At 42.1% G+C, this 24,599-nt stretch overlaps 1 protein-coding gene across 2 annotated transcripts in view; it reads left to right on the top strand.

Moving 5' to 3' along the window:
• schip1 (schwannomin interacting protein 1) overlaps nt 1–24,599 on the top strand; it is a 197,548-nt gene that overhangs the window by 1,271 nt on the left and 171,678 nt on the right. For both annotated transcript variants that reach the window (XM_029446941.1, XM_029446942.1), the window contains exons 3-5: nt 5,367–5,434; nt 5,730–5,816; nt 6,866–7,007. In XM_029446941.1, the coding sequence (XP_029302801.1) occupies nt 5,367–5,434; nt 5,730–5,816; nt 6,866–7,007 (297 nt within the window). The remainder of the gene's footprint in view (nt 1–5,366; nt 5,435–5,729; nt 5,817–6,865; nt 7,008–24,599) is intronic.

Genomic DNA, 24,599 nt, shown 5'->3' with positions numbered 1-24,599 from the left:
GAGCTTCTGAATATTTAATGCCAGTGATGTAGTGTTGCGCATTATCGACGGCAGGGGATATTGAGCATGTGAGCTCTGAAAGCACTGTTCCAGCACAGCTCCTGACTCGCACTGCAATATATTATAATGGTGCAACACACACACACGCACACAGCCCCATTCATTGCATGTTCCTATAACTTTCTCATTTTGACTCCAGATTTGTTCCAATCCGTTTCCACTGCAACACGCAATTTCATTATCGTTCTCCAAAAATGACTTCCAAATTGATCCAGCTTAACTCTGTAAAACGGCGTGTCAGAGAAGGTTCATATAAGACTGCCGAGGAGGACACGAAGAAGTTTGATGAAGGACTAGTAATTGTCGTGTGAAATATGAGTGAGGATAGAAATGCAGTTGATTGGATATGGAGGCTGCTCCACTTGATGTGTCTGTGTGAGTGATTCAGATTCATTGCCGAGGTGTGAACCCTCTGAGAAACACATTAATCTATCCTGCTATTACCCCATAATCAATGGGACGTATACATTTTACGGCCACAAGCCCTTGTTGTTAACCATTTTACACCGAGCGTATTTGAACAGCATGCCAAAGGGGGTCATGGGTAATGTGGTTACGCATGAAATCTACAATACAGGTGACATGGTTGACACGGCACTTGCAGCTGGACTCTTGAAATCATTCATCAGTATCATGCATGAAGCCCCTTGTTGCTCCTAATCCAGAGAACATGCAGAAAACCTTTTTTTTGACTGAACTTGTCTGCTCAACAGGAGCAGAAATCCAGCATACACAGGTGCAGGGGAGCATCAGTTCACACACCGTGGGAGTCAGACACAGATACGGCGTTTTGTTATATATAGAGGGATGTACATAGTGGGAGTGTGGTGCTGGGGAAGGGTGTCATATTTCAGAAGTGCATTATCGTCTCTCCCCCAGTGGGACAGAGCTGTGCTGAGTGCTGTTTGCGCCTGCTCACTCAAACGCTCCGCGATTGAGTCGTAATAACCCTCACTGGAGCGAGATGAGCCTGCTCACTGACAGATAGGTGTCTCTTGGCCCGCCACGGTCATATGATGAAGAAATATACATCCTCTGTGTGTGTGCGTGTGTGTGTGCATGTGTACTCTGGTTCAATGCCCCATTTAATGAAAATGCACCAGAACTCCTCCAAAATATAAACTATACACAAAGATGCATGCGTTTATACACAAATGCTTGCCAATACACACTTATGTCAGTTTTCTCGTACTCATTTCCATCCCATCTCATTACCATGTCATGGAAGGCTGTTCTAAATGAGAGAGCTTAGTCTTTGATCGCTGCAAGAATCCCCCTCAACGATAATGGTCATGTGTGTGTGTGTGTGAACATGCTCTCACTCCCTCCCTCACCATACGTTAACCAGAGCAGCTCTCTATTTGGTTAATAGTAGCAGGGGGAATATTCCCAAGCGCTCCATTTTGCATTTTGATGGACTATATAGTCATTTACTCACTCTTGCACCTCCTTCATCTTGTCACAACCCAGCTCCACACTTCTCGGGAGGTCTTCCTCTTCTCCTTCTCCTCTCCCAATTTAGAATAAACGTATGGCCCCCTCTTCCTTCTTATTGATAGCCTCTCTCCCTTTCCAACCTCTTTTAAGTGCTTCAAATTCTTCACTGCACTACCATCGGTGTGCATTTGTGCGGAAGTGATTTATCAGCTTGCCAAAATCAGCAGAAAATAAATAGACGACGATTTTGATATTGTATCAAACATTCTTCATCAAGCAGAAAGGCCAAGTATTAGCCTGGTCCAGCTTCTCACATGTGATGATTTTATGCTGATCTGTTTTTTTTGTTCTTTGTAAATCGAATGTTATGTCAGTTATGGGCTGTTGGTTGGACAAAAACAAACACTTTGAAGACGTCACCTTTTAATGTACATTTTTCGCCATTTGTAAAATCTTCTCTGTAAAACCAATAATGAAAAAAAAAAAGATGAATTGGTAATAAAAAAAAAAAAACCCACTAGTGCAGCCCTAGTGTGTATGCTTTAAACGGATTGTGTTGGGGAGCCATTTTTATTTTTGAATTATAACTATACAACCTGCGTATTGCTGTAAAAGAAATGGGTCTGTCTGTATTTGATTAACCGCATACTTCTAGATATGAAATTAACCTCACATCTGTATGTGTGCATGATGTAAGTCCCCTTGGTGTCACTGTTCCTTATCTGTGCCTCCATAGGTCAGTGTACGCCTCCTGCTCCAGCCTGGTAGTGATGGCTGTGTACCTGCAGCGGCCTGTATATTGTGAGAATGTATATGTCTGTAAACGCTTTTATCTGATCAGTAAAAAACTGCGTTCTCACTGCAGCTCCTAGTCAATAAAAGTGTATCATTTTCATTCTTTCTCAATGTATGTCTGTTTCTCTAGCATTAGCATTTAAAGGTTTGAGCAAAATGACATAAATGCACCCATTTCCCTCACTAGAAAGTATTTGTTTTTACCCCATATAGCTGTAACACGAAAAGAAAATAGCATTTCAAATCCTGTAATCACATGAGCACATCAGTAACACCTCCATCTCTCAGCGGGCTCTTTTTGTACTCGGGGACTCAGGCGAAAGAGTAAATGTTGACTTCCATATTACTCCTTGCACGCACTGTGCATGTAAATTGATTTCCGATGTTACGATTAACGAGCATCTCCGCTAGTACAGCTCTTCTCCTGATTGGACGTTTCCCCGGGCTGATCGGCCATTCGAGCTGCGGCCAAACAGCCGATAGTCTGATGCAGATATATCAGCGCATCGCCACGCTTCAATCAAAGTGTGTGTGTGTGTGTGTGTGTGTGTGTGTGTGAGAACACGTGACTGTGTGTGTTGGAGTAATGTGCGCATGCATGAGTGTTTGTTCTCTCAGTGCACTCAGGTGTTTGTTTGTGTTTGTGTGTGTGTGTGTGTGTGTGTGAGTTTATCCCACTGAGCGACCACACTAGTCTGAAGGGCACAAAGAGCTGACCATCTCTCACACTCTCCAGGGAAAAAGCGCGTGTGTGGATATTCAACTATGCCTGCCATCGATCTCTATGATAGAACTAGGTCTCTGAGAAATTATGATTTTAATAACTCATCAATTAGAGGGCAGCAGACTTTCTGCTATGTGCTGTTGTTTTCTCTCCCCTTACTTCCTGTTTTCCTTCCTTCTCTCATTTTTCAGTTACATAATGCTTATTACTAGATCAGCAATTGCCTTCCTCTGTGTATTGACCTGCTCCATCCAGACAGGTCCTTTCAGTCTATTGATTGCCCTTATTTTGATATTGAAAATAATGTGATTAAGCTGTTTACATGCCTGGCAGAATACGATTCTGTTCATATCCCTGTTTTTATGCAAACATGTATTCAGCTATTGATTGTCATGTAGCCTATAGGCTGCCAGTAATGCCTTCCTCCTGTCATCAGCTGAAGTTGTATTTCTCCCTTGGTGTTTCTATTGCTCTCGCATAACTTTAGTACATTTTATCTGGTCCAGGGACCCGAGACATTACGGTTAGTTGTAAACACACAAAAGATGGATACTGTAAAAAAATATTAGTAATCAATGATAGCAGCTGCAAAAAAATGATCAACACAAGTTATATCAAGTGTATAGTAACAGTTCGTAATGAAACATATCCTGTGATAGCTCATGTTTTAACCATAGTATTTATATATTATAGCATAGTATAGTAGTGTAAGTAGACAATTGGTCATTATGTCATTAAGATGTGTTACTGTGACTTTAAATTAGACATTTGTATAATTTTAGAACTCCTCCTAAATGAACATTTAAGCATATCAATATTTTTGTCTTTAAAGAAATATTTTAATAACACATTTATATATTTTCATTCTGAAGTTAAACACCAGCATTGTTATTTTCATGAATACTTATTTTAGTTGAAGCATCTGGATGGGTTGAGAGTCTGCAGTTAATACAACAGAACACTTGTTGATACAGTTATATTTTAAACCCTTATTGGCCTTTTTCCTGGCATCCTGAACACTTAATCCCTACTGGCTTTGCTGAGAGGCGAGGAAGGACCATTCAGAACTAATGCAGGAACATCTCAATGTCTGGACTACATGTACCCAAATTCCCTTGGCATGAGTTTAGCACACAAACACACATGTACACTACGGGAGTAATGGTGTGTTACGGAACATTATATTCGATATGAATTGTGGCGCTAAAAAATGTATTGCCGTATTAATTAATCTGATCAAACGGTATTCCCAAACAGTGTGTGAAATATCAGAGGGCACAATTAAATGAGGTCTCAACCACTGCTTGAAAATGTTAATTGTCTTTAGCAAAATGCTTTTTGTGTTTCACAATAAATAGTTTGTGTCTGGGCATGCAAGAGATGTAGCAAAACTCAGTGAGTGTAAATTTGTTTTTGCTTTTTTAAGCTCCTAAATTAAGTATGTCCATCAGCCAGACGCTACTTTGTCCGTCTGTTTGGTACTGGGCAGGCAGGGTAGAGTGGGTTGGTCAGAGTGGTTTATTTGAAAACAGCTGTCCACTGCAGCTGTAAATGAGAGTAGTGAGACTGATCCAAAAACAGTAAAGTTATACACCGTAAAACTAAAACAATAAGCTGAAAGACACTAAAACGCTCCATGGAGCTGAGGGGAACTGCTGAGTCTGGTGATAATTCTCTGTGGGTTCGTCCCTGTAAAGGTCGCCTTTCTCATTACACCTACCATAGTAATTTGATCCCGTATCGTACTGATCTGTGAGCTGAATTTATCCTTACCCCCTTGATGTAGACACATCCACTTGAACACAAACATAGACAAATGCTCACAGCTTGCACCCTTCTGGCTAACGTAGAGATGAGTGAATACTAGAGATGGAGTGGAGCTGCTTTACTGCTTTGGGAGCACATCCATCTGTCCAGTCCCATTGAGCTTTATGGCAGTTGGCCCAGAGCTGCCTGAGATCGGCATCCCCCCTGGCCTGGAGCCGGAGTCTGGCTGGTTGGCACCTGCAGAACACACACATGCTGTTATGCATCAGGATTAGCATACGCACACACCCAGTTGTTTTCTCTACCATTATGTGTGTTGATGATTATTTATGTCTATGTTAACAGAGCCAGACAAGCTGCCACTCTTAAGGTTAATAAACAGATAACAGAAAGAAATCATAAAAACAAGCAGTTTAGACTTAGACAGCTATGCCAAACTGACAGTATGTGTGGGAGGAGAAGCAATTGCACATACGCAAAGTGCTACTGATTTATTATTATATCTTATCGAAGCACAACTCCACTTGTCTGATATCTTTGGCAGAGAGACCTAAAAACCTTGTTTCATATTGGTGTTTTTCAGGAAGAAGTGAAGAGGTATCATCGCTACTGCAACCACAGTGGAGGGCAAGCAGTTCCCAAGGTGGAGAGGTAAGACATTTGACAAAAGTTAATGTTTCATGATAAAGTCCTCATGTTTCATAGAGAGCATTCTAGCTACAATGAGTATGGTATACTTTAATGTAAAGCCCTTGTTCTATCATTCAAGAAACACTTATTCTGCCATAACAAGGCTGCACTCTTGAACATGAACCATGACATCTTCTTACCAAAAGAAGTGCTTATTATGCTCTGACTTCCGATATCATGTGAAATATACACTAATTGATTTTTCTTTTGCTTATGACCTCCATATTTGTGTTTATCTACCTTGTTGTTATCATAGAAGCCGTCCTCGTAGGAGTGAGGAAGAGGATGACAATGGCCCTCGTCGTCGTGAGCAACAACAGCACCTGGAAATCCAGGCTATTGTGTGAGTATCACCTGTTCCACATTTTGAGTCAATTTCACATCGAGTGTCATCCATAATACCTATGACCTTAAAATTGCATTATCTTTGTTGTGTGGGAGAGATCAATGTATGTGTGGCTTTAATTCAATCTTCCCTCTGATCAGGTTTCAGAGCCGGGTTCAGAGTGCACTTTGAATGCATGAATCCTCGTAGGCTGCCATCTAGGACCGTTTACTTAAACATGGGCCGACGCTTTTATAGGTTTAACTGGCAAGGACAGCTCTCGCCTCAGGCTTTCACTTCCTTGAAAGTAGAGGATAGAGAAGAGAAAGCCAATGTTTCTGAGTAGAGTTAACATGATTGGGGTGTAGAAAGGTGAGACGAGAATAAAAAAATGTCAGGATAGACAGAGCAACGGGAGAATACAAGTGGAGAAAATAGGACTTGAGGAAGAAAAGGGGGAAAAGTATTGGTTTTGGAGCTGGGAGTTATGGCTTAATTCAATTTGTTCCATATGGCTCAACTGTCTCTCTGCTCCACTGGAGGTGAATGTGTTTCTCCATCGGGTAATTGATCCTACTCTCCATCCTGGACCTTGGTGCTTTGGTGACTAGAGGGATGAAAGAAAGTGTAAAGAGAGAAACGTAGAGAGTGATGGTTGGAGAAAGGTCAGAAAATTGTGTGAGGGAAGAAATAGGAAAAGTTGAGAAAAGATATTGGAGAAAAAATATGTTTTAGAGCGGCTAAGAAATATATGTAGGAAAGGAAAGACTCAGAAGAAGAAGTTGAGAGAGAAATAAAAAATGGGGCATGGTGACATTTTTGTTCAAATACCCCTTATAGTTTTACAGTTTCTTATCATTTGTACTGATAATTCAACCGGTAAAGTTTAATGTCCATTTACGCCTGGTAATACTTCAACAGCTAGTCACCTAACTTTGTCTATGCAGAAAATAACCCTGGACGCCCAAAGTTACTCCTCCAATATGACAACTCCATAGTTCAGTTTAACTTTAGTGACGATTTGTGAATGTCACTGATGTACGTATTTTGTCCACATATATTCCCAGGATCCAGCGGGCTTGGCGTGCAAGCACGTCTCGCAGAGGGAGCTCGCAGGCACAAGGCGAGAACCGTAGCAGCCATCGTGGGGGTGAGATGGTTCCTTCCGAGAGCCTTCGAGAGCCTTCGATGACCACCAATATTTCTCCGGTAAGACTCGCATACAGGAAGTCAAACAGAGAGCCATACGGTGCCACATGAGAATGTGGCAGATGGCGAGAGATCCAGACGTTTTTAAGCTATCTGCTATGCAGTCAGTTATCAGCTGTGATCTGTTGTTTCTGCTGAGGATGAAAAAGGAATGGGTGAGTGGATGCATGGATGGGTAGAGTAATAATGAAGAGAGAAAAGGAAGAACGAGGCGGGGTGTTTACTTCTAGTGTCATCTGGGGGACCGCGGGGGTCGTATCGGTGGAGGTGGGTGGGATGCCAGCTGGCACGGTGCCCAGATCTGTAATTAGCCATTAATTAGGTAAATTTTCAAAGCTGGTTGATTGATTAATGAAGTGCCTCTGCCCTTGTCCTCCCCCGTCTCACCCCCCCCCACCCCCCACCCACCACCTCACCCCTTCCTTCTCCGGAGGGAGCGCAGGGGGAGAATTAAACAGTGCTCACAGGGCATGGCAACCAAACAAAAGCCAGAGAAAAAATGAGTATGAGCAGCAGATAAACAGGGAGGAGAGAAAGAAACAAAGTCGGGGGGGAAGGCAGAGATAAGGAGATAAATGCAGAGATAGAGAAATATTCCTTTAGATCGCCTCAAGTTCTAAGTGACAGACAAGGACACACACACAGACACACACACACGAGAGTTGGCTATGCTGGTTTCGCACTCTGTGTTGGCTCTTGCAGTGTAGTAATCACACAAGCTACCCGCGCACACCTGCCCACGCTCTTTGCAGAGACTCGGCTCACAAAAATATGATGTCATGTCTGCATACTCACTCGTGTGTGTGGGATGCATTTTTTCCCACTCTCTTTTTAAGCGGTGTTGGAGGAAAAAGCAAGATTCCCTTAGCAAACAGATGTTGTGTGTGTGTGTGTGTGTGTGTGTGTGTGTGTGTGTGTTTGTGTTTGAGGTTGTTTGTTCTGCTTGAAAGAATTTGTTGTTCATTAGCACAGCAGCAAATGTCTTCCTAATTAGAAAGTTACTGTAACTTAAAAAACAAGATGACAAAGAACTCCCCCCCCCCCCCCCCCCCCCCTCCTCCATCTCTTTCCTCTTTACTTTCTTTTAAGTCAACATCATCTTTATTGAGAATATGAAATTCTATATTATATCTACCACCTATCCAATCCCTTCAATGCAGTGGTGACTTGGTAGATACTGCAGTTGTTATACCCCCTTCCTACCCCCACCCTTAACAGTCTGTGTGCCATTGAGTATTTCCATTTCATGCTGCTATATACTGCTCCACTACATTTCATATGGAAATATTGTACTTTTTACTCGTATATATTAATCTGACAGCTAGGAAGTTTCATATTGCAATATTTAAACTTTTACTTCAGTTTGAGGACTGAAAACTTCTTCCACCACTCATCAAAACACAGATTACATGAAATACTGTAACATGAATATCCCCGACTACAGTTCTTACTGGACTTAATGTGGACGGTAATGGCCTACTACTGAATATGGAAAGTCTGCAACAAAAAAAAAAGAAACAATTTTCTTTTGAGATTTAACATGTTTTGAAGATTATCTTCAAAACCACCTTACCTTTTCTCAGTTTGAATCAGTTTTTTTGGGTGGACCGCAGCAAAGTGGGGGCCAGCCCTATAACCACCGAAAGTCTGTCCCTGAGTGATAGCTGAGTGAAGAAGTTACGCCATTGGTCGAAGTCAGTGATACTAAACTTGCTTTGCTAAGTGACGGGATACATTTAAGGGGAGCTCAAAATCATTGGTGTATCAAGCGTGGTCAAATCCTGTAGTTGTACGGTGCTGACACAGTTTGATGCATATGTTATAAGAGTAGCATAATGTGGGCGTAGCTGCGTGGTCGAGTGACAGAGGGAGAGGTGGATGCGCTCTGGTCAGACGGGTGTTTGTGAGAAGATTGCAGTGGAGTTAAAGCAGTCCTTAACTATTCGTTTGACACATATGCTTAACCATGTCATATGATATGCTACTTTAAGAACAAATATTACTGAGATCATTACAGAAAATTTCACATTTAATATCCAGGAATTCACATTACAGACACCACCGACTAACCCAATATGGCGGTCCAGCCATATACTAGATTTTAGATTCTTGTTGGGAGTAATGCTCTGCTGTTTTTCACTCCAACTCCTTTACTCTCTCCAGTCCTTTGCATCACTCCTCTTGCCTTCACCTCTGCCCACAACACACTTTCTCCTAGCTCTCGTTTTTTTTTTACGCCGCCTTTTCTCTTTCCCACTCTGTCTCGCACGCTCTCTTCGTCTCTCCTCATTCCCACTGTATCACTCTCCTGTGGCTGTTGTGCTCTCCGAAGGACAGACATTCATCAGTGTAAGGCCAGGGTGCCACATATTGTGTGTTTGTGTTCGTGTGTGTGTGTGTGTGTGTGTGTGTGTGTGTGTGAGCTCATGTGCTTGAAGGACCTTGGTAGAGGGAGGGGGGGGGGGGGTTCAAACATATAATACTTCATGCATATTTCATGTACCTCATATTAAACATTACACAAATACTCTCACACACAGGCATAGATGAGACGGCACACATTGAGGTTTTCTTTCCTCATCTGCTCAAATATAGAGAAACATTTCCGAGCCTCACTCTCATAACACTTCCCAGAATTCAATTCTGTTTATATCAATGTCAAGTTTTCTCTCATGTCTTTCTGCATGTATCTTCCATGTAGTGCAGTTGTCCAGCAATGGTGGGTTCAAGCCTGCAGTAACCCTAGACACAAATGAATTATTAATGCACAGAGGGGCCCTACGTACCCGGCCCGTTGATGGTAAATCAATAGGTCTGACTGTTAGGAGCGCACTGCTGCTGTTTGTTGGTTGACCTGCGAGTGTTGCTGTGTAGATGGGTTGTTTCAAAAACCTAGAATTACAGCATGAACTGTATGCAAGCATTTAACGCTATACAATCCACTTGGATCATTATGTGATATGTGACAGTAAAATTCTTAATTAAAGTAATAGTTTGCCGTTCTTGGGAAATGTGCTTACTGACAGTTAGATAAAAAGACTGATAGCACTTTCATGTCCGTCCATTAAAAATTAAGCTGACTTGCTTAACATGTTTAAGGCGAAGCGCTGAGGGTAGCACTCATAGTAGTATGTTTCTAACTTACCTCCAGGCAAAACTTAACATTATGCATGTCCACTTATCAGCGTGCATTTGAGAAAGTAACTCATAACTGATTGGCTGCAGTTTTTAATACAGATGAGTTCACAGCAAAGAGCCACATTCTGTGAAGTCCAATAGACGAAGATCCGCAAGCTTTAATAGACACATGGTAGATTTCAGTGGTGCTTTTTATTAACATAAATGCAGATGCATGCATAGTTTGCACTGTACATAGCTGTGAAACGATGCTCTTCTTGTAGGGTGTTGTGAAGGTGTGCATAAGTGTGCTTTTTCATGTGAGGATCCGTACATGCTGACTATGTTGCATGATTCACAGCATGGCCCTCTGGGATGGCTTTTGGTGAGTTTTATTCAGAGACACAAACCAGCGATCAAAGCTAAAGCATTGCGATGAGAATTAAAATGAAATGCTTCAGTGCTGTGCCTGTCATTACAAAGAAACTAATACTGCTGCCTGATCACTAATTAAATCATGTCAGTGATGGATAGTTAAGAGAAGAGAAGGGCTATCGGTAGAAGAGAGAAGAAAGTGTAAAATATAGATTAAAAACACACTAAATCATCTAAACTCGGACTGTGCTAATACGTGTGTGTGTGTGTGTGTGTGTGTGTGTGTGTGTGTGTGTGTGTGTGTGTGTGTGTGTGTGTGTGTGTGTGTGTGTGTGTGTGTGCAGCTGTTTGCTTTCTAACAGTGTTTGTGGACATTGATCTGTTCCTATCTCTGTGACATGTTTGCACTTTTCTCCCCTCCTTTTCTGGGTCCTAGGCGGAGGGAAAGTGTTAGTGTAAGCATTTCTGCAGCCTGCGTGGGAGATCATTCTCTCATCTCTCACCGCCAAGAATCTCACAAAGCCAAGTGACTGCTTCATCCAATGCCTCCACCTCTACCCCCCCCCCCCCCCTCAATCCCCTTCTCCCACCCTCACTCTATGTCATCCCTCGCTTTCCCTCCCACTGCCTCTTGATGCACATCCACGTTCCCAAACACTCACCAGTCCCCCGTTTTCTGCAGACAGATGCTAACAGATTACTTGTTTTATTGGTGTCAGTTGGTGTCTCATTTGAAATGAATTTATATACCTCTGCCCCGGAGTTGACATCGATCGGGCTTAACTCATTTAATAGCCATGACATTTGCCTATTAGCTTATTTACTGTCAAAACCGGCTCAGCTGGCTTCCTGAGAGACAGTAACTCTCGCATTTGTATCCGTTAGGGACGAAAATGTGATTGCTTGTGCAAAATATAAACTCTAGAGGAATATTCAATTCAAGTACACACACATACATGGACTCACACATTTGCTTCTGTACCAGCTTATATTAGACGTAGGCTTTTAATCCAGAATGTCCTTGTTTTTTACAGTATATGTTTTCATATTTTGGGAAGATGTCTCCTGTAATTTGCTGCTGTTAATGCAAATATATATTGCACCAGGTTGTGACACGAGAGGGTGGAGCTAACGAACGAATTCTTAAAAATACATTTTTAGCAGACCAGAATGTTACAATTGACTTTTATGAACTGAAAGAACTGTGAAAGGGTTAAAGTTGGAAGAAGAAAACACGGAGAGCTCCTAGACTGGACAACACCGTGGTAGTGACCTGTCAATCACAAGGTCGCCCCCGCCTTAAAGTATTCCCTGCTTCATAGTCTGTTTTACTCTAAATGGGACCATCATTTACTAAATGAACATCATGCTCTATTGAAGGAAGACTTGAATTTCCGGGTGTAGTTAGCCTTTAAGGTAATACTACTCAACACTTCTTACACAGATGTTTCACCTTAAATCCTTCCAGTGGCTTAAAGAGCCACATCTCTTTCTTTCCTGGTACTGGGTATGCCTGTAATGTGGAAAAAAAGCACAGGAAATGTTGAGTTTCATTAGCAGCAGCTGAACGAGTAAAACAACTGCAAAGTGATTGATTTTTGGTGCATATGACATGACTGTTATGTACATTTTAGGCCTACATGTGAGCAGCAATAATACTCAGCCTTTAGTTTTTCATTCTGTATGCGCCCTCAGCTATTGAAACTCTGAAATTAATTTAATAACACATTTTATTTGAACATTTTCAGCATATGAGAATCTTCATAGACATAGTGCAGTACGCCAGCATTCACCTGATTTGATAGCGGGAAAGTGATGCTCCAAAATAGCCATTGATTTTATGAAAGCCCATTGGGAAGATATCTTAGAGATTCATCATGGCTGTGTGCAGGAGAGGGGAAACGAGGAGAGGAGAGAGCTGATGTCTCCAGGAGATGGAGAGAGAACGATGAATGGCTAGAACGCTGAAAGGAGGAGGTGAGAGAATATAGAGAAGAAGATTTTGGAGTGATTATGAGGATAATAACTCTGCATTAGAGCCTCCATGAGCCTCCATTTATGTGGGTGTGAGATGGAGTGTCTGCGCAGGCGCAGGTATATCCGTCAAAGTGTCTCATTTCTTCTTCGCCGCTGTCTCTGTCCAAACTGCACCAGATTAGATTAATGTTGACCATTATGTCTGTGGGCCTTGCAAAGAAACACACACTTGCATGCTCACATCAGCTCGTGTACACACACACACACACACACACACACACACACACACACACACACACACACACACACACACACACACACACGTATAAACCCACCAATTGTGTTGTGTCTTCAGTGGCACATTAAGAGCATCTTATGACCACTCCAAAAAAAAATCAATGAAAGCTGTTAGACAAATGGAGAAGAGCTGACAGGTGAAAAAAGAGCAAAGGGCAAGATAGATCTTGATCCAGGTTCTGGGAGAAGATTGGCAGAATATGCAGTGAAAAGGGAGTGAGCATTTAAGCTCATTTCAGTCTTCTCACTTTATGGCATTTACTGTTGTTTTGGTATGAGCACAGACTCCCAAATCACTTCATTTGGTATCTGCAGCAGGGTCTGTGCGGTATTACAATGAGAGCAATAGTTTACAGCTGGTGTATGGGGATTTGATTGGATGCTGTAGCTCACTGCAACCTACCACTGAGCTTCTAATTGGTTGTTTATCTAGAAAACATGCCATTTAGCTGACATTACTTAAACTAAACAAGCATATAGCATGCTCACATATGGCCTCATACAGATATGGATGTGACACATACATACACGCGCGGAGAATATAACGAAACATAAATCAGCTGGAAGCGTCTCCGAACCATCTGCAGCAGCAGCAATAACAATCTGGTACCTAAGGCTATATGCTCTACTGTTCTATTACAGCACACTTCTCTCTGCACATACACTTTCCCCCATTCTGCAGCCTCCAGTTTTTCCTCTCCTGATCCTTTCTTTCACCATCTGTTTCAATCTTCTGCTTTCTCACCCCTCACTAACTCCCTTCCTTGGAGGGCTTGTCCTCCTCTTTAGCCCATCTCATACGCATATAGGTTCAGTCCTCTTGGCCAGTGAGTGATAATGAGATCCCTGGAGGAGAGGGGAGTAACGTAAAGAGCAGAGGAAGGCAGCAATAGGGAGAAGAGTTGACAAGTTGACATTCTCTCAGACCTGCTAAGATAGGAAACTTCTGGAATAGTTCACCCCCTCTGCAACTCAACTTCTCACTATCGCCATGCCCCTTCTCTCCCTTCCTCCATCTCCCTCACTCCATCATCTCCTCCCCCCGTTCCTCTGTTCATCAGCCATCTACCATTACTGTCCATTAACCAGATCAGAGCCATTATAATCTTCTGACAGCATCCCTGCTGTGTGTGCAGTACACTTGGTGGTGAGGCTACAGCAGAACTGGATACAGAAATTGGTAGCAATCCTCTGAGAGAAGAGGGTATCTGGATAAAATCAAAAGCATGTGCATATGTAAGAGGAGGCTGGGGAAAGCAAGGGAGGGAAGGAGAAAATGAAGTCCATGCTGTGAGCTTCTTCTTCCTCGTCCTCCTCCTCCTCCTCCTCCTCCAGTCCTAAGAGAGGGAGAACGCTTCTACAAAACACACTTTCTCTTATACGCCTGTGCTTTGTGGCTTTCCCGCTGCAGAGCTCATTTGAAGTTTGTTCTTTCTTTAATAATCTCTCTCTTCCGTTATTTATCTTATGTTACCACCCTCCACAGATTACTCCTCTTTCCATTGACCATACGGAGGCTAAGTAGAAAGGACTGATGAGCTGGTCAATGCCTGTTAAACTAGAAGCACCTCCCTGATATCAAGTCCAGGCTGTGGCAGCTCTCTGCTGATTGCCTCATTAGTCTGAGCGCTAATGGAGAGAAGAGCTTCTCATCATGACTCTTAACAGTATAGTAACAGTTTAAGCAGGAGTTCGATTAATGAAATGTTCTCTGGCCATTTAAGGAGACATTGTTTTTGGCAATGTGGTGGTGGTGGTTGTCCTTACACAGAAACATGCAGCTACCTGTCTATCGTTCCATGTGTATGTACTTCTGTGTGTCCATCTGTTTCTCTCTCTGTTTGTCTATCTCTGAGGCACACCTAAGGTCTTGAAAGAGATTATACTAAATAATCATTCAGATGAGTATTTCAACGGCCAGTGTGCTGTTGTTTCAGCTGCTGGACTCCATCAGTTTCCTGTTTGTAACAAGCTCCTCACGGGGCTCTTTGTTTGTCTTTTGCAGATAGACACGGTGGGTATTCTGTCGTCCTTGTCAGAGCACAAATTACCCACAGGAATTAGTTCTGAAGAAATGTAATATTGGAATTAGTCATCATCATTTTACTTGTACAGTGCCAAGGTTAAATAGTACGACACAAGTTACAGGAGATTTGTGAGACAAGTCTTGTCATCTCCTCAGAGTTGGATTTTTCATCAGGGTTGCAGCCGCAGGGCTCCGTCAATTCTCGGGCTATTCTTTTTTTTCTTCCACTCTAAGATATCATGGAAAACTGACCTTGTGAGATTTACACTTCCTTCTGCAAAGCTAACCTTTAACCACTCAGCCATGTTAAATATGTGCATATGTGTGTGTGCATGCAAGTGTGTGTTTGTAATATTGGATAAGTATGCCAGTGGAGGCTCTGGAGATGTCCTGTGGGTGGATTTCTCACAGGCACATTTGATCTCCGTTTGCCCTTTCTCCTGTCTTTTTGATCTGTGAGTCAGGGTTGAAGGAAGGAGGTGTTGTCCTCTAGTTTGATGCACTTGAAGAGTATCTGTTATTCGCTGCATCACAAAGAAAAAGAACAGATAGAAAATATAGATTGGAGCTTGCTATGTGCATACCAGGCTCTCTTCTAATGAGGTCCATGTGCACATGTTAGCAGTGCTGTCTGATGTGAGTGTGCTTTAGTGTGTTGGGGATTCTTCACAGCCAAGAGCCTTTTGCTTTGAAGTCTTTGTCTATAGTAGATTGTTGAAACTTTGAAGCCACTGTGAAAGCATACGCATTTACATCAACTAAAAAGTTACTGTATGCATGTGGAACGCATGCGTGTATGCCTTGTGCGCCCACGTACAGTGCACCTGTCTAGTTGCCCCCCTTGTTTAAACATTAGCCCAATGTGTCCTCGTTATCTTCTAGCATCACCATGGTAACAGTGAACTTGCTCAGGATGTCCTTATTTACTTATGCAAATGTCATCCTGCAGCTCTCCAACCTGTCAATCACAATCCTAAAACAATTGTATAAAGAAATCCGCCAAAAAGGTGAGAGCTGTCTGTCTCAGCTCTACGTTATGTAACCTCCGCTGACACCAGTCGGTCCAAAGCACAATATGTCTTTGTGCCAAGTGCTTTCTGTAGGATGCCAGGCCTTCTTCAAAGTTTTTGAATCCGTGGCAAATCTCGCATCACCTCATGGACATGTTGGTGAGTCTAAACTAGAACTTTAATCCTTGTTTATCCATTTATAATCCTATAATCCATGCTTTATTTTACTGTTTACAAAAACAGTGTTAAATACCTGTGCAAGCTTCAAGCAGACCCAGCAGCATTTCACCTTCATTTGTTTGCTTGTTTGTTTGCACATCACAAACTGTGAAAAAGCTTTAAGAGGGAAGAATTACAGCTTTAGTGTCTGAGCTACACAAGCTGTAGGATTCTTCTTTGCCTTTCCCTGCAAGGTTGTACAAGCAACATGTCCCCATTGTATCCTTTCTTCTTTTTCTTTTTTAGTCTGGCCTCTTTTTGAGATACCAGAAAGTCTTCTTCTTCCTCCAACTTTCTTTACTCCTCCCACTCTCCTCCGCTTTAGCAGCTCCTTCCTAAAACTCCTCTCCCTGGTGTCATATTACTTTGCAATTGACACCAAACCACAGGATTTGTTTTTGCAATTAATTACAAAATGTATGTATTAAAATGACAAATGATGTAATGACTTGCAAGTGAGGTTGTTCTGTTATAATCCGTCTGGGGTGACAGTCAGCACCTTCTAATGTGACGGAGAATTACCATGGTAAAAATGGGGTGTGAGATTGACAAGAAGATTAGTGCAGCACCAGCATGTGGCTATTGTACCAATCAATTAACATGCCAACCCCCACCTACCATGAGTCATGAGCTTTGGTTTTGTGACCGAAAGCATGAGATGGGTACAAACAACCAAAATGAGTTCCTGAGCTGACAATTCGGGGCAGGCTGAGGAGCTCAGACATTCAGATGTAACTCAGAGTGGAACCGATGCTCCTTTTGCTATCGAAAGAGCCAGTTGAGGTGGTTCAGGTATCTGATTTGGGATGCCTCCGACTGGGAGGAAACCCTGGGGAAAACCCAGAATATCCTAAACGCATTATAATCCCATCTGGCCTGGGAACACCTCAGGATCCCCCACAGGGAGCTGGAGGAAGTGGCTAGGGAGAGTTGCATCTGAGATACTTTGTTTAGCCTGCTACCGCAGTGACCCATATGTGCGGCAGAAAATGAAGATAGAGAATATTATCACAGTATCCTGACAATTTGGGAGGTAATAATGATGGCTGTGATCCCTGACATTTTGGATTATTGGGCCTGGTGATTGTCACTACTTGTCTTGAATAGATAATTCACAACGTGATCCTTTTCATGAAGCAATTTCAAAAGGCCTGAGCAGTAATGGCAAACAGGAAACACTCTCTGTCTGTGTATGGTTAATGACTACTCATGAGTTACTTTTACTGTATCTCTGCGAACATAATGGTGTGTGTGTGTGTGTGTGTGTGTGTGTGTGTGTGTGTGTGTGTGTGTGTGTGTGTGTGTGTGTGTGTGTGTGTGTGTGTGTGTGTGTGTGTGTGTGGGAGGTTTACGATACTGTTTACAGTAAAACATTTACTTTGAAGAATGATATCATGCATCAGCTCCAAATGTTCCTCCTCCTTCAGTCATCTAGCAAATGCTATTTCCTGCCACAGAGTGAACAGGGAATAAGAGAGAATAATGTGTATTGTAGACATAACACCAATACAGTTAGAAGAGTGGCAAAGAAAGTAGGAACATTGGGACATAAATGTGATTTGGAGGGAGGTGCTTCAAAGGGCTTTTTGGAGGAAGTTGACATTTGTCTTTGATTAACGTTCTTTTCCTTCTCTTTTTCTATAAGAAGCCAATTATACTGTACATGTATCGCTAGACTATAAAAAACTTTAATACAATATTACTCAAGATTAAATATTTTTAATAACTTTTGAGTTAACTAAATGTTTGCAGGTGTATCAGATGTTTCATGCTCATTTATCCAAAGTGTGCCATAGTTATTGCACATGTATTTGTATGTATAGATCAGGCTTAAAATACCATCTACAAGTTCTTTATGGAGACAGAAATATTTTCAATATCCAATTTTATGTATTTGCTCTTTTTGCTGTTGTGGGCGTACGCTTTTCAGTAAATGTTTGATGGAGTATCGTGCGTCATTTCAAACCCTAGATGCAGATTTCCAATGTGAAGCGACTGCTGAAGTGTACAGAATGCATGCATGTAATCGTATGTGTCTCGTTAGAGTTGAGCATTTGGTATGTAAAATCAGATAATCTCCAAATAACCTTCAGTCCTAAACTATTCAGATAAATACAGTTCCAAGTGAAGACCAAGTGGTGCTTCTCTCTGCAGAGTCTCCGCTGTAATTAACCATTATTTACCTTATTGATCAAATTGATTGCTTTCAATTACTGGTAGGTTTTTTTTTAATGAATCGCTTCGTCTATAAAATGTCAAACTGCCAGTCACAGTTTCCCATAGCCCAAGGTGATTTCTCCCATTTGTTTGTTTTGTCTCAAATCCCTAACATATTCAGATTACAGTGGTATAAAACCTGAGAAGCTCTATCCAGCTATCTGGCCTTTTTATTAATTTTCTGGCAAGCTACTAACATATTCCTAGAATTGCTGGTTCACAGAATACATGTTTTCCATGTCTACAAACCTACATGTGTTTGTAGCTGCTCCAGTAACCCTCTCATTGCACCTCATCTCATCATTCACACCCGAGTGCTAACTTTTCTCCAGCTCCAACACTTTGGGATCGGGTGCAAAGCTATATTATAAAGTGAGTAGGGGTGTGTAGGCATATGTGCAGAGAGAGAGAGAGAGAGAGGGAGAGAGAGACTGAGAGAATTTAACACGGGGTTACCACTTACTTTTTGCAGTTAAGCACAAAAAATGAACACGATACATTATGTGTTCAACGAGAAGTCCTAAGATATGGTGGATGGGGAGATAAAAAGCTCGGGTGAAGAAAGGGGGTATGAATCTTTAAAACTGTACCGTGCAGCTCTCTGGAATAAAATGGACTCTTACAATAATTTCTCTTTTTCTGATGTGTGACCACATTGTAATCCTTTCATATGAGGTAACAATGAAAGTATGATACACTTATTAAATAAGAGGGTAGCACCATTACAGCGGAGCAGCTATTTACTAACCCCAGATGGCATTCTCGGGATCCAATTTTTCCTCTGGCAGAGTTTTATTTACTCAGCACTAAAAACAGTTAGTTGACGTCTAGAAGCAAAGCATTTCTCCTCATGCATTTTACACTTTTAATTGGTGCGGTGGTTAACCATCTCTACTGGAGGTGAAAATGGTTTCACAATAGTATAGAAAGACCAATATAACAAAAGGCAGAGGAAGTATTACTGAGCTTATGTGCTCAGTTTAAATTACCTCTCATTTCACATCTCTTTCTCTCACTCTGTGTGTTGACTATTAATTGTCTTGTCTGTCACCCCAAAATACTTCTTTCCTTGGTGTGTGCGTGCGGTCTAGACAAAAATGATTAGAGATTTGCAAAACATTGCATGACAACCAAGCATACCATTTTCCAACTCTATTCCATATTCTGCTTTTCATTCATGCCCTCTGTGTCTTTCTCCGTCTCTCTCTCTCTCTCCTTCACGCTTTTTGTATTTATTCTTCAAACAATGTATGAGACTTTATTAAATCATTTCTGGTGCGTTGTGCACATTTCACAGTGGCACGGCTAGACAATGTCAGAATACTCATATATGGAGCACACACATTTACACAGACAGCTAGACGTCAGCTGGAGCTCCGGAAGTATAAGGGGCAGATCTGTGATTTTTTTTTAAAAAAGCTTTATGCAAATGAAAGCATGATGATGTCGCTGATATGCACGTGAGCGTATGACTACAATGATGCCGTCTTTTGAAAGCTAGTGCTAGCTACTTTTATAGGAAAAGAGTTGGCAACACTGCACAGCCGATGGATGACATACAGCATGATTGAAGTTCAGAATATCAAAAAACATGTCAGTAATTTTTCCATCTGAGCGTGCCCATGTAGCCAAATATACTTGAGTTAGATCAAGATAATTCAGCTGCCTGTTGGAAGGAGCTTGGCTGTATCAGTGACAGTGGGGCTGGTGCCTGTAGTAGCATGTGTAGAGGCTCTGTAATGGTTATATTTAGATCCTTATCTCCCAGACGGCTCTCTGAGCACACAGTCGCCTGGCACAGCAGCCTATTCTGGTGAGAACTGGGAACAGCTAATGCCATTCTGGCCCAGACAAAACTATAGCCTCAATAATAATCTTCTGTTTGGACAATTAGTTTGCTCTATATTTCTTGTCCCTAAGCATATAATGATAGTCTTCCTTTTGCAGTGGTTGTCAGTTTTATTTTCCCCAACCCTCACTCACAAATCCAGATTTTTTTTCAATTCCTATGAGTTTGCTTTTCACTTCTATTGTCGCTTTACCTACTTTCCTTTTCTCCCAGAGCTGCTTTCACTCGATCTGTCTGGCAGAATGAGAGTTGGAAAGAGGGTTTGTGTTTTTTTTGTTTTTGTGACAGTGTGTGATGTTCCTTCTGATCCCTCTGAGTGTTTGAAGCTGCATTACATCAGATTCTCTATACAGCCTCCAAAGCCCCTCCGTCATAGTGTATCTCTGTGTGAGGAGGAATATGGGTGAGCTGAGGCATTAGTTTTCCCATACATCCTGTACGAACATGAGAAACACACAAGAAATCATACTTGTATATACTCAAAGGATTGCACATAGGCACAAAAAAAATGCATTTAGACTTACAGGTATGTGTGCAGATGACATTGGTATATTCTGCTGCTGACACACTGGGGCTTCCTCTTCTGCATTATAGATGAGGATGCGTTGAACAGCTCGTTTGCTTGTTTGTTAAATTAAGTTTTTCTCTCCTCGCTCTCTCTATTTTTGCCTCTCTCTCTCTGAGAGTTGTGGCATGTTGGCTCTTTACACCTCAAGACGAGCCAAAGCTTATGCACGTCAGAGTGCTTTAGTGTTTTTCTGCACGTTTGCACACGTGTGTCTGTAAGTGTAAGGAGGCTCTGTTCTGGTATTTGGTGTGAGCAGCTCTCATCTTTAATGCATGCTGCTCTGTGTATATTGAAGTAACACTCTCTAAGCCAGAGGCTTTCTTTCTGGTTAGCCTCAAGCCGATTCAAGCTAGTCACCAGAACACAACTGGCACACATTCACACACAACTCCTATATAAGACTAGTGCAAGCCTGGAACACCTGTGATCTTTCTCCGACATTGACATTGAGATCCACCAGGGGTGAGTATTTAAGGCACTGTCAAGGGTTTCAAGATACAGACCCCAACCCATAAAATCTCTCTATAAATACAAAGTAAATGCACATTTTGAACAGGGCACACTGGTCTTGACATCTACATTCACTTGTCTTGGAGGACATTTTAAAAACTTGTTTCATTAAAGGGATATTGATGCTTCAAGAAGTATGTGTTGGGCCATGTTTGCCTTGAATGATTAAACTTTTACTTTTAGTCATGCTGCTTGCAACCTCATCAACAAACATTAGGTCCACCAAGGATTCATCTGTAATCCAGGCCTCTAAAATCCCTTCAAAAACCAAGTTGCGACATAATGTCCATGTCTCTGATCATCTTCCACTACTTACTGCCTCACTCAGTCTCTACTTCTATCTCTGAGTCTCTCCACAGATCACAGACAAAGTCAGTCAGACAAAGATAAAGGAAACGAGGATAGGGAAGTGGGTAAAGAAAAGTCTTTGCTTTAGGTCAGAACTAATGATCATTGACATGGTGCGTATTTCCTTTTGTGCTCCTGATTTGGTTTATTACAGAAAAAAGAATACTATATTCTGAATCAACAAGAGCCGACATACAACAAAGTGCAGAGCCATTTCAGTGACATTTATTCACTGTCAATCAAATGTCTAAAGTGTTCCGCTGCACTATATCTCTATTACTGTAAGTAATGCGTTGCTTTCAGACAGTTGTATTTTCTTATTGCACTTCAATAGTCCAACAAACACATGCTGAGTGGTGAGATTATCTTATCTTTGCTCAGTTACCGGATGTCTTTTGGATAAAGGGGTTGCTCCACTCTGGGTTAGTTGAATAGAGTCTCTTATATTATACTAAAACGATTATTGCGGGTTGATTGGTGTGGTTTCAAACGTTCTGCCTTTTCTGTCTATTGGCTCTCATCTTCAGTGCTGTCTCTTTGTGTTACTCTCTCCGGCTCTTGCTGAGGTCAGAGTGGGTGGATAAGACTTTCTAGCACCTTTGCATAACCTTTAGCCAGGCTAGGACTCCGCTGTCCTTTCAATTCCTCTCTAGTTTAATTTTCTCCGGTCAGACTTTGGCAGAGGTGGGTCGGAGGCCATTGATTCATTAGAGATACAAAGAGGAAGGTAAAGGGAAGAGTTGCTCTACAGTTTACAGGTGGAAATCCCGCCCACACCTGTGTAGTGTGTGTGTGTATAGCAGTGGTGGGCCGTCAGGGCCAGCAAGGCCTTCTCTGCTGGCCTAAACATCATCAGAATACACATTTAACTTTTATATATCCACAAATATGTATTAAATTATTCCCCATAGTCTATCCTCTACATTTCATAGCTTTCCTCTTGGTTGCGCTGCTTCCAGCCTCAGATCGAGATTTGGAGGGCTGGCCTTTATGTTAGAGCTTTCATCCAATCATATTTCAGCCATGATGTGTTGCCAGGGTCCAAGAAATCTGCCCTGAGGCCTTCAGAATCAACAGTGCGGGCGCCTGTCGCTTAAAGTGAACGGAGACAAAACTGTGGCGTTAACCAATCAGATTTCGAGTTGGAGACACCGGGGCCAGCTAGCAGGCGTACAATAACGTCAGCACGTCCACGTCTTTTGATTGGATACGCACTATTGAGAGGCAGAGCTATGCAGAGCTAGCAAACTTGAACGAGCTAATTTGTGTAGATTTCTAACTGCTGTTTTTTTTCAACCCACAATGGCTGAAGGAGGAGAAGAGATCGATTTGGTTGCAGATATAATTACAACGCCATTTTCAAGACAAACTTTTCAAGAAAAGATAGACATCGTGAGAAGAGAATGGCCTTGGCCGGGTTTGTCCGCCACTTTCAAATCCCTAACTACGAGCGGTACCCCGGCTCACAGCCTCCGAGAGGCACTGCACATTGTACTGCTGGGAATGCCTGCTATTTACAACTAAATGTTTCGTAAATATTAATATAACTCTGTTGTTAGGGTGATGCAACGCCCGGTTATACTGCGTTTCTGTCTAAATGTATAGTTTCTAGAGCCATAATGATGGTATTAAGAGCTGGAATAATTCAGGTCGGACTGTGTAGGACTGAAGGCCTAGGTGTGAAATGCACGGTCCGCCACTGGTATATAGTAATATATTTGCTTTTCCAAGAGAGACTTGTGGATCTTCTACAGCACATCCATGCATTACACGTACAAATAAACACAAATGAGAGCATTGCCTTTCTGCTCGACTGGATGGCATTGATTGTCCTGTGAATTCCTGTGGGCTTGTCTCTATCTTGTGCTGAGGTTGATCTCTAACCTTGGATGCTCACATGCTCACATGCATAACATGGTCTATGGGATCCACAAAACATTATTATGGTGTGTGATGTCTCGTTCTTGGAAGATTCTCCTGTGCTGGACAGCCTATTCCCATGCCGGGCACCCTGACTACCCTGAATGTCAAGGAGAAATGACTTATCAGTCTCCCATACATCTCTTTGTCTCCCTCCCTCACTCTCATTCCGTTGTCCATGTCATCTGCCAGTGTGGCCCCCACGGGAGGAGGCTAGCCAGAGGTCAGACCTCCCTCCATTCCTACTCTGTTACTCCCAAACTTTCTGTCCACCCTGTCCAGTGGGACAGAGGGTCACAGGCTGACATTTATCTCTACAGATATAGAGTATGCTTCCAGACTGGGTAATGGCTTTTTGTCCGTGTGTGTGTGTTTCTGTATGTGTGTGTGTGTGTGTGTGTGTGTGTGTGTGTGTGTGTGTGTGTGTAGATGTGCCCTTTGGTGCTGAATAGAATATTTTTCGTAACTTCTTCACTAAATGTAAAAGCTCCAGTTTTTAGGATGTTAAACACTCAACTGCTTCTAAAAGGTTATCAGGGAATGTTTCAGTAGGTGAAGCTCTACTGTAAAAATCCCATTACCAAAGATCAGATTCTTACATTTAAGGCTTTCAAAATCTACAGTCTCGGCCCGCAGCAAATTTATTCCCTGAGATCAGAAACCGACCTGTTTTTGAAAGAGACGGAGCGACCTCTTCATGAGCTGAGTGAGCCTCCATGTTTGGCAGACCTGGTATTGTTAGTTGATCTTACTGGTCATCTCAACACTGAACAAGAGCCGACTGCGCACATGAAAGCATTCTGTGTGAAGCTCTGTCTCTTTGAGACACAACTACGCAACGTCAATGTTGCGCACTTCCCCACTCAAATATGTGAGCAAACATTTTCTGTTATCTCTGAACAAAAGCAGATTGAGAACTAAAATGAGCGACAGCATCTCTGTGATGTCCTTCGTATCTCAAACACCAAACTTACTCCTGACCTGCAGCATCCTTCAGTCCAAAGTGCAGCATCGCTGCTCCCACTGAGTGCAACGCTGTTCCCATTATAGGCGAGTTTAAACATATATTACACAGTATTCATGTTAATAAGATACATTTTTCAATAAATTGTTAACAAGCCCAATAACTTATTTGTTTAACAAGCTTGAGATATATCCA

The sequence above is a fragment of the Cottoperca gobio genome, chromosome 13, assembly GCF_900634415.1.
Source record: "Cottoperca gobio chromosome 13, fCotGob3.1, whole genome shotgun sequence".
Classification (NCBI taxonomy): domain Eukaryota; kingdom Metazoa; phylum Chordata; class Actinopteri; order Perciformes; family Bovichtidae; genus Cottoperca; species Cottoperca gobio.
The sequence above is the reverse complement of the archived record's forward strand: the minus strand, read 5'-3'. Positions and strand labels throughout refer to the sequence as shown.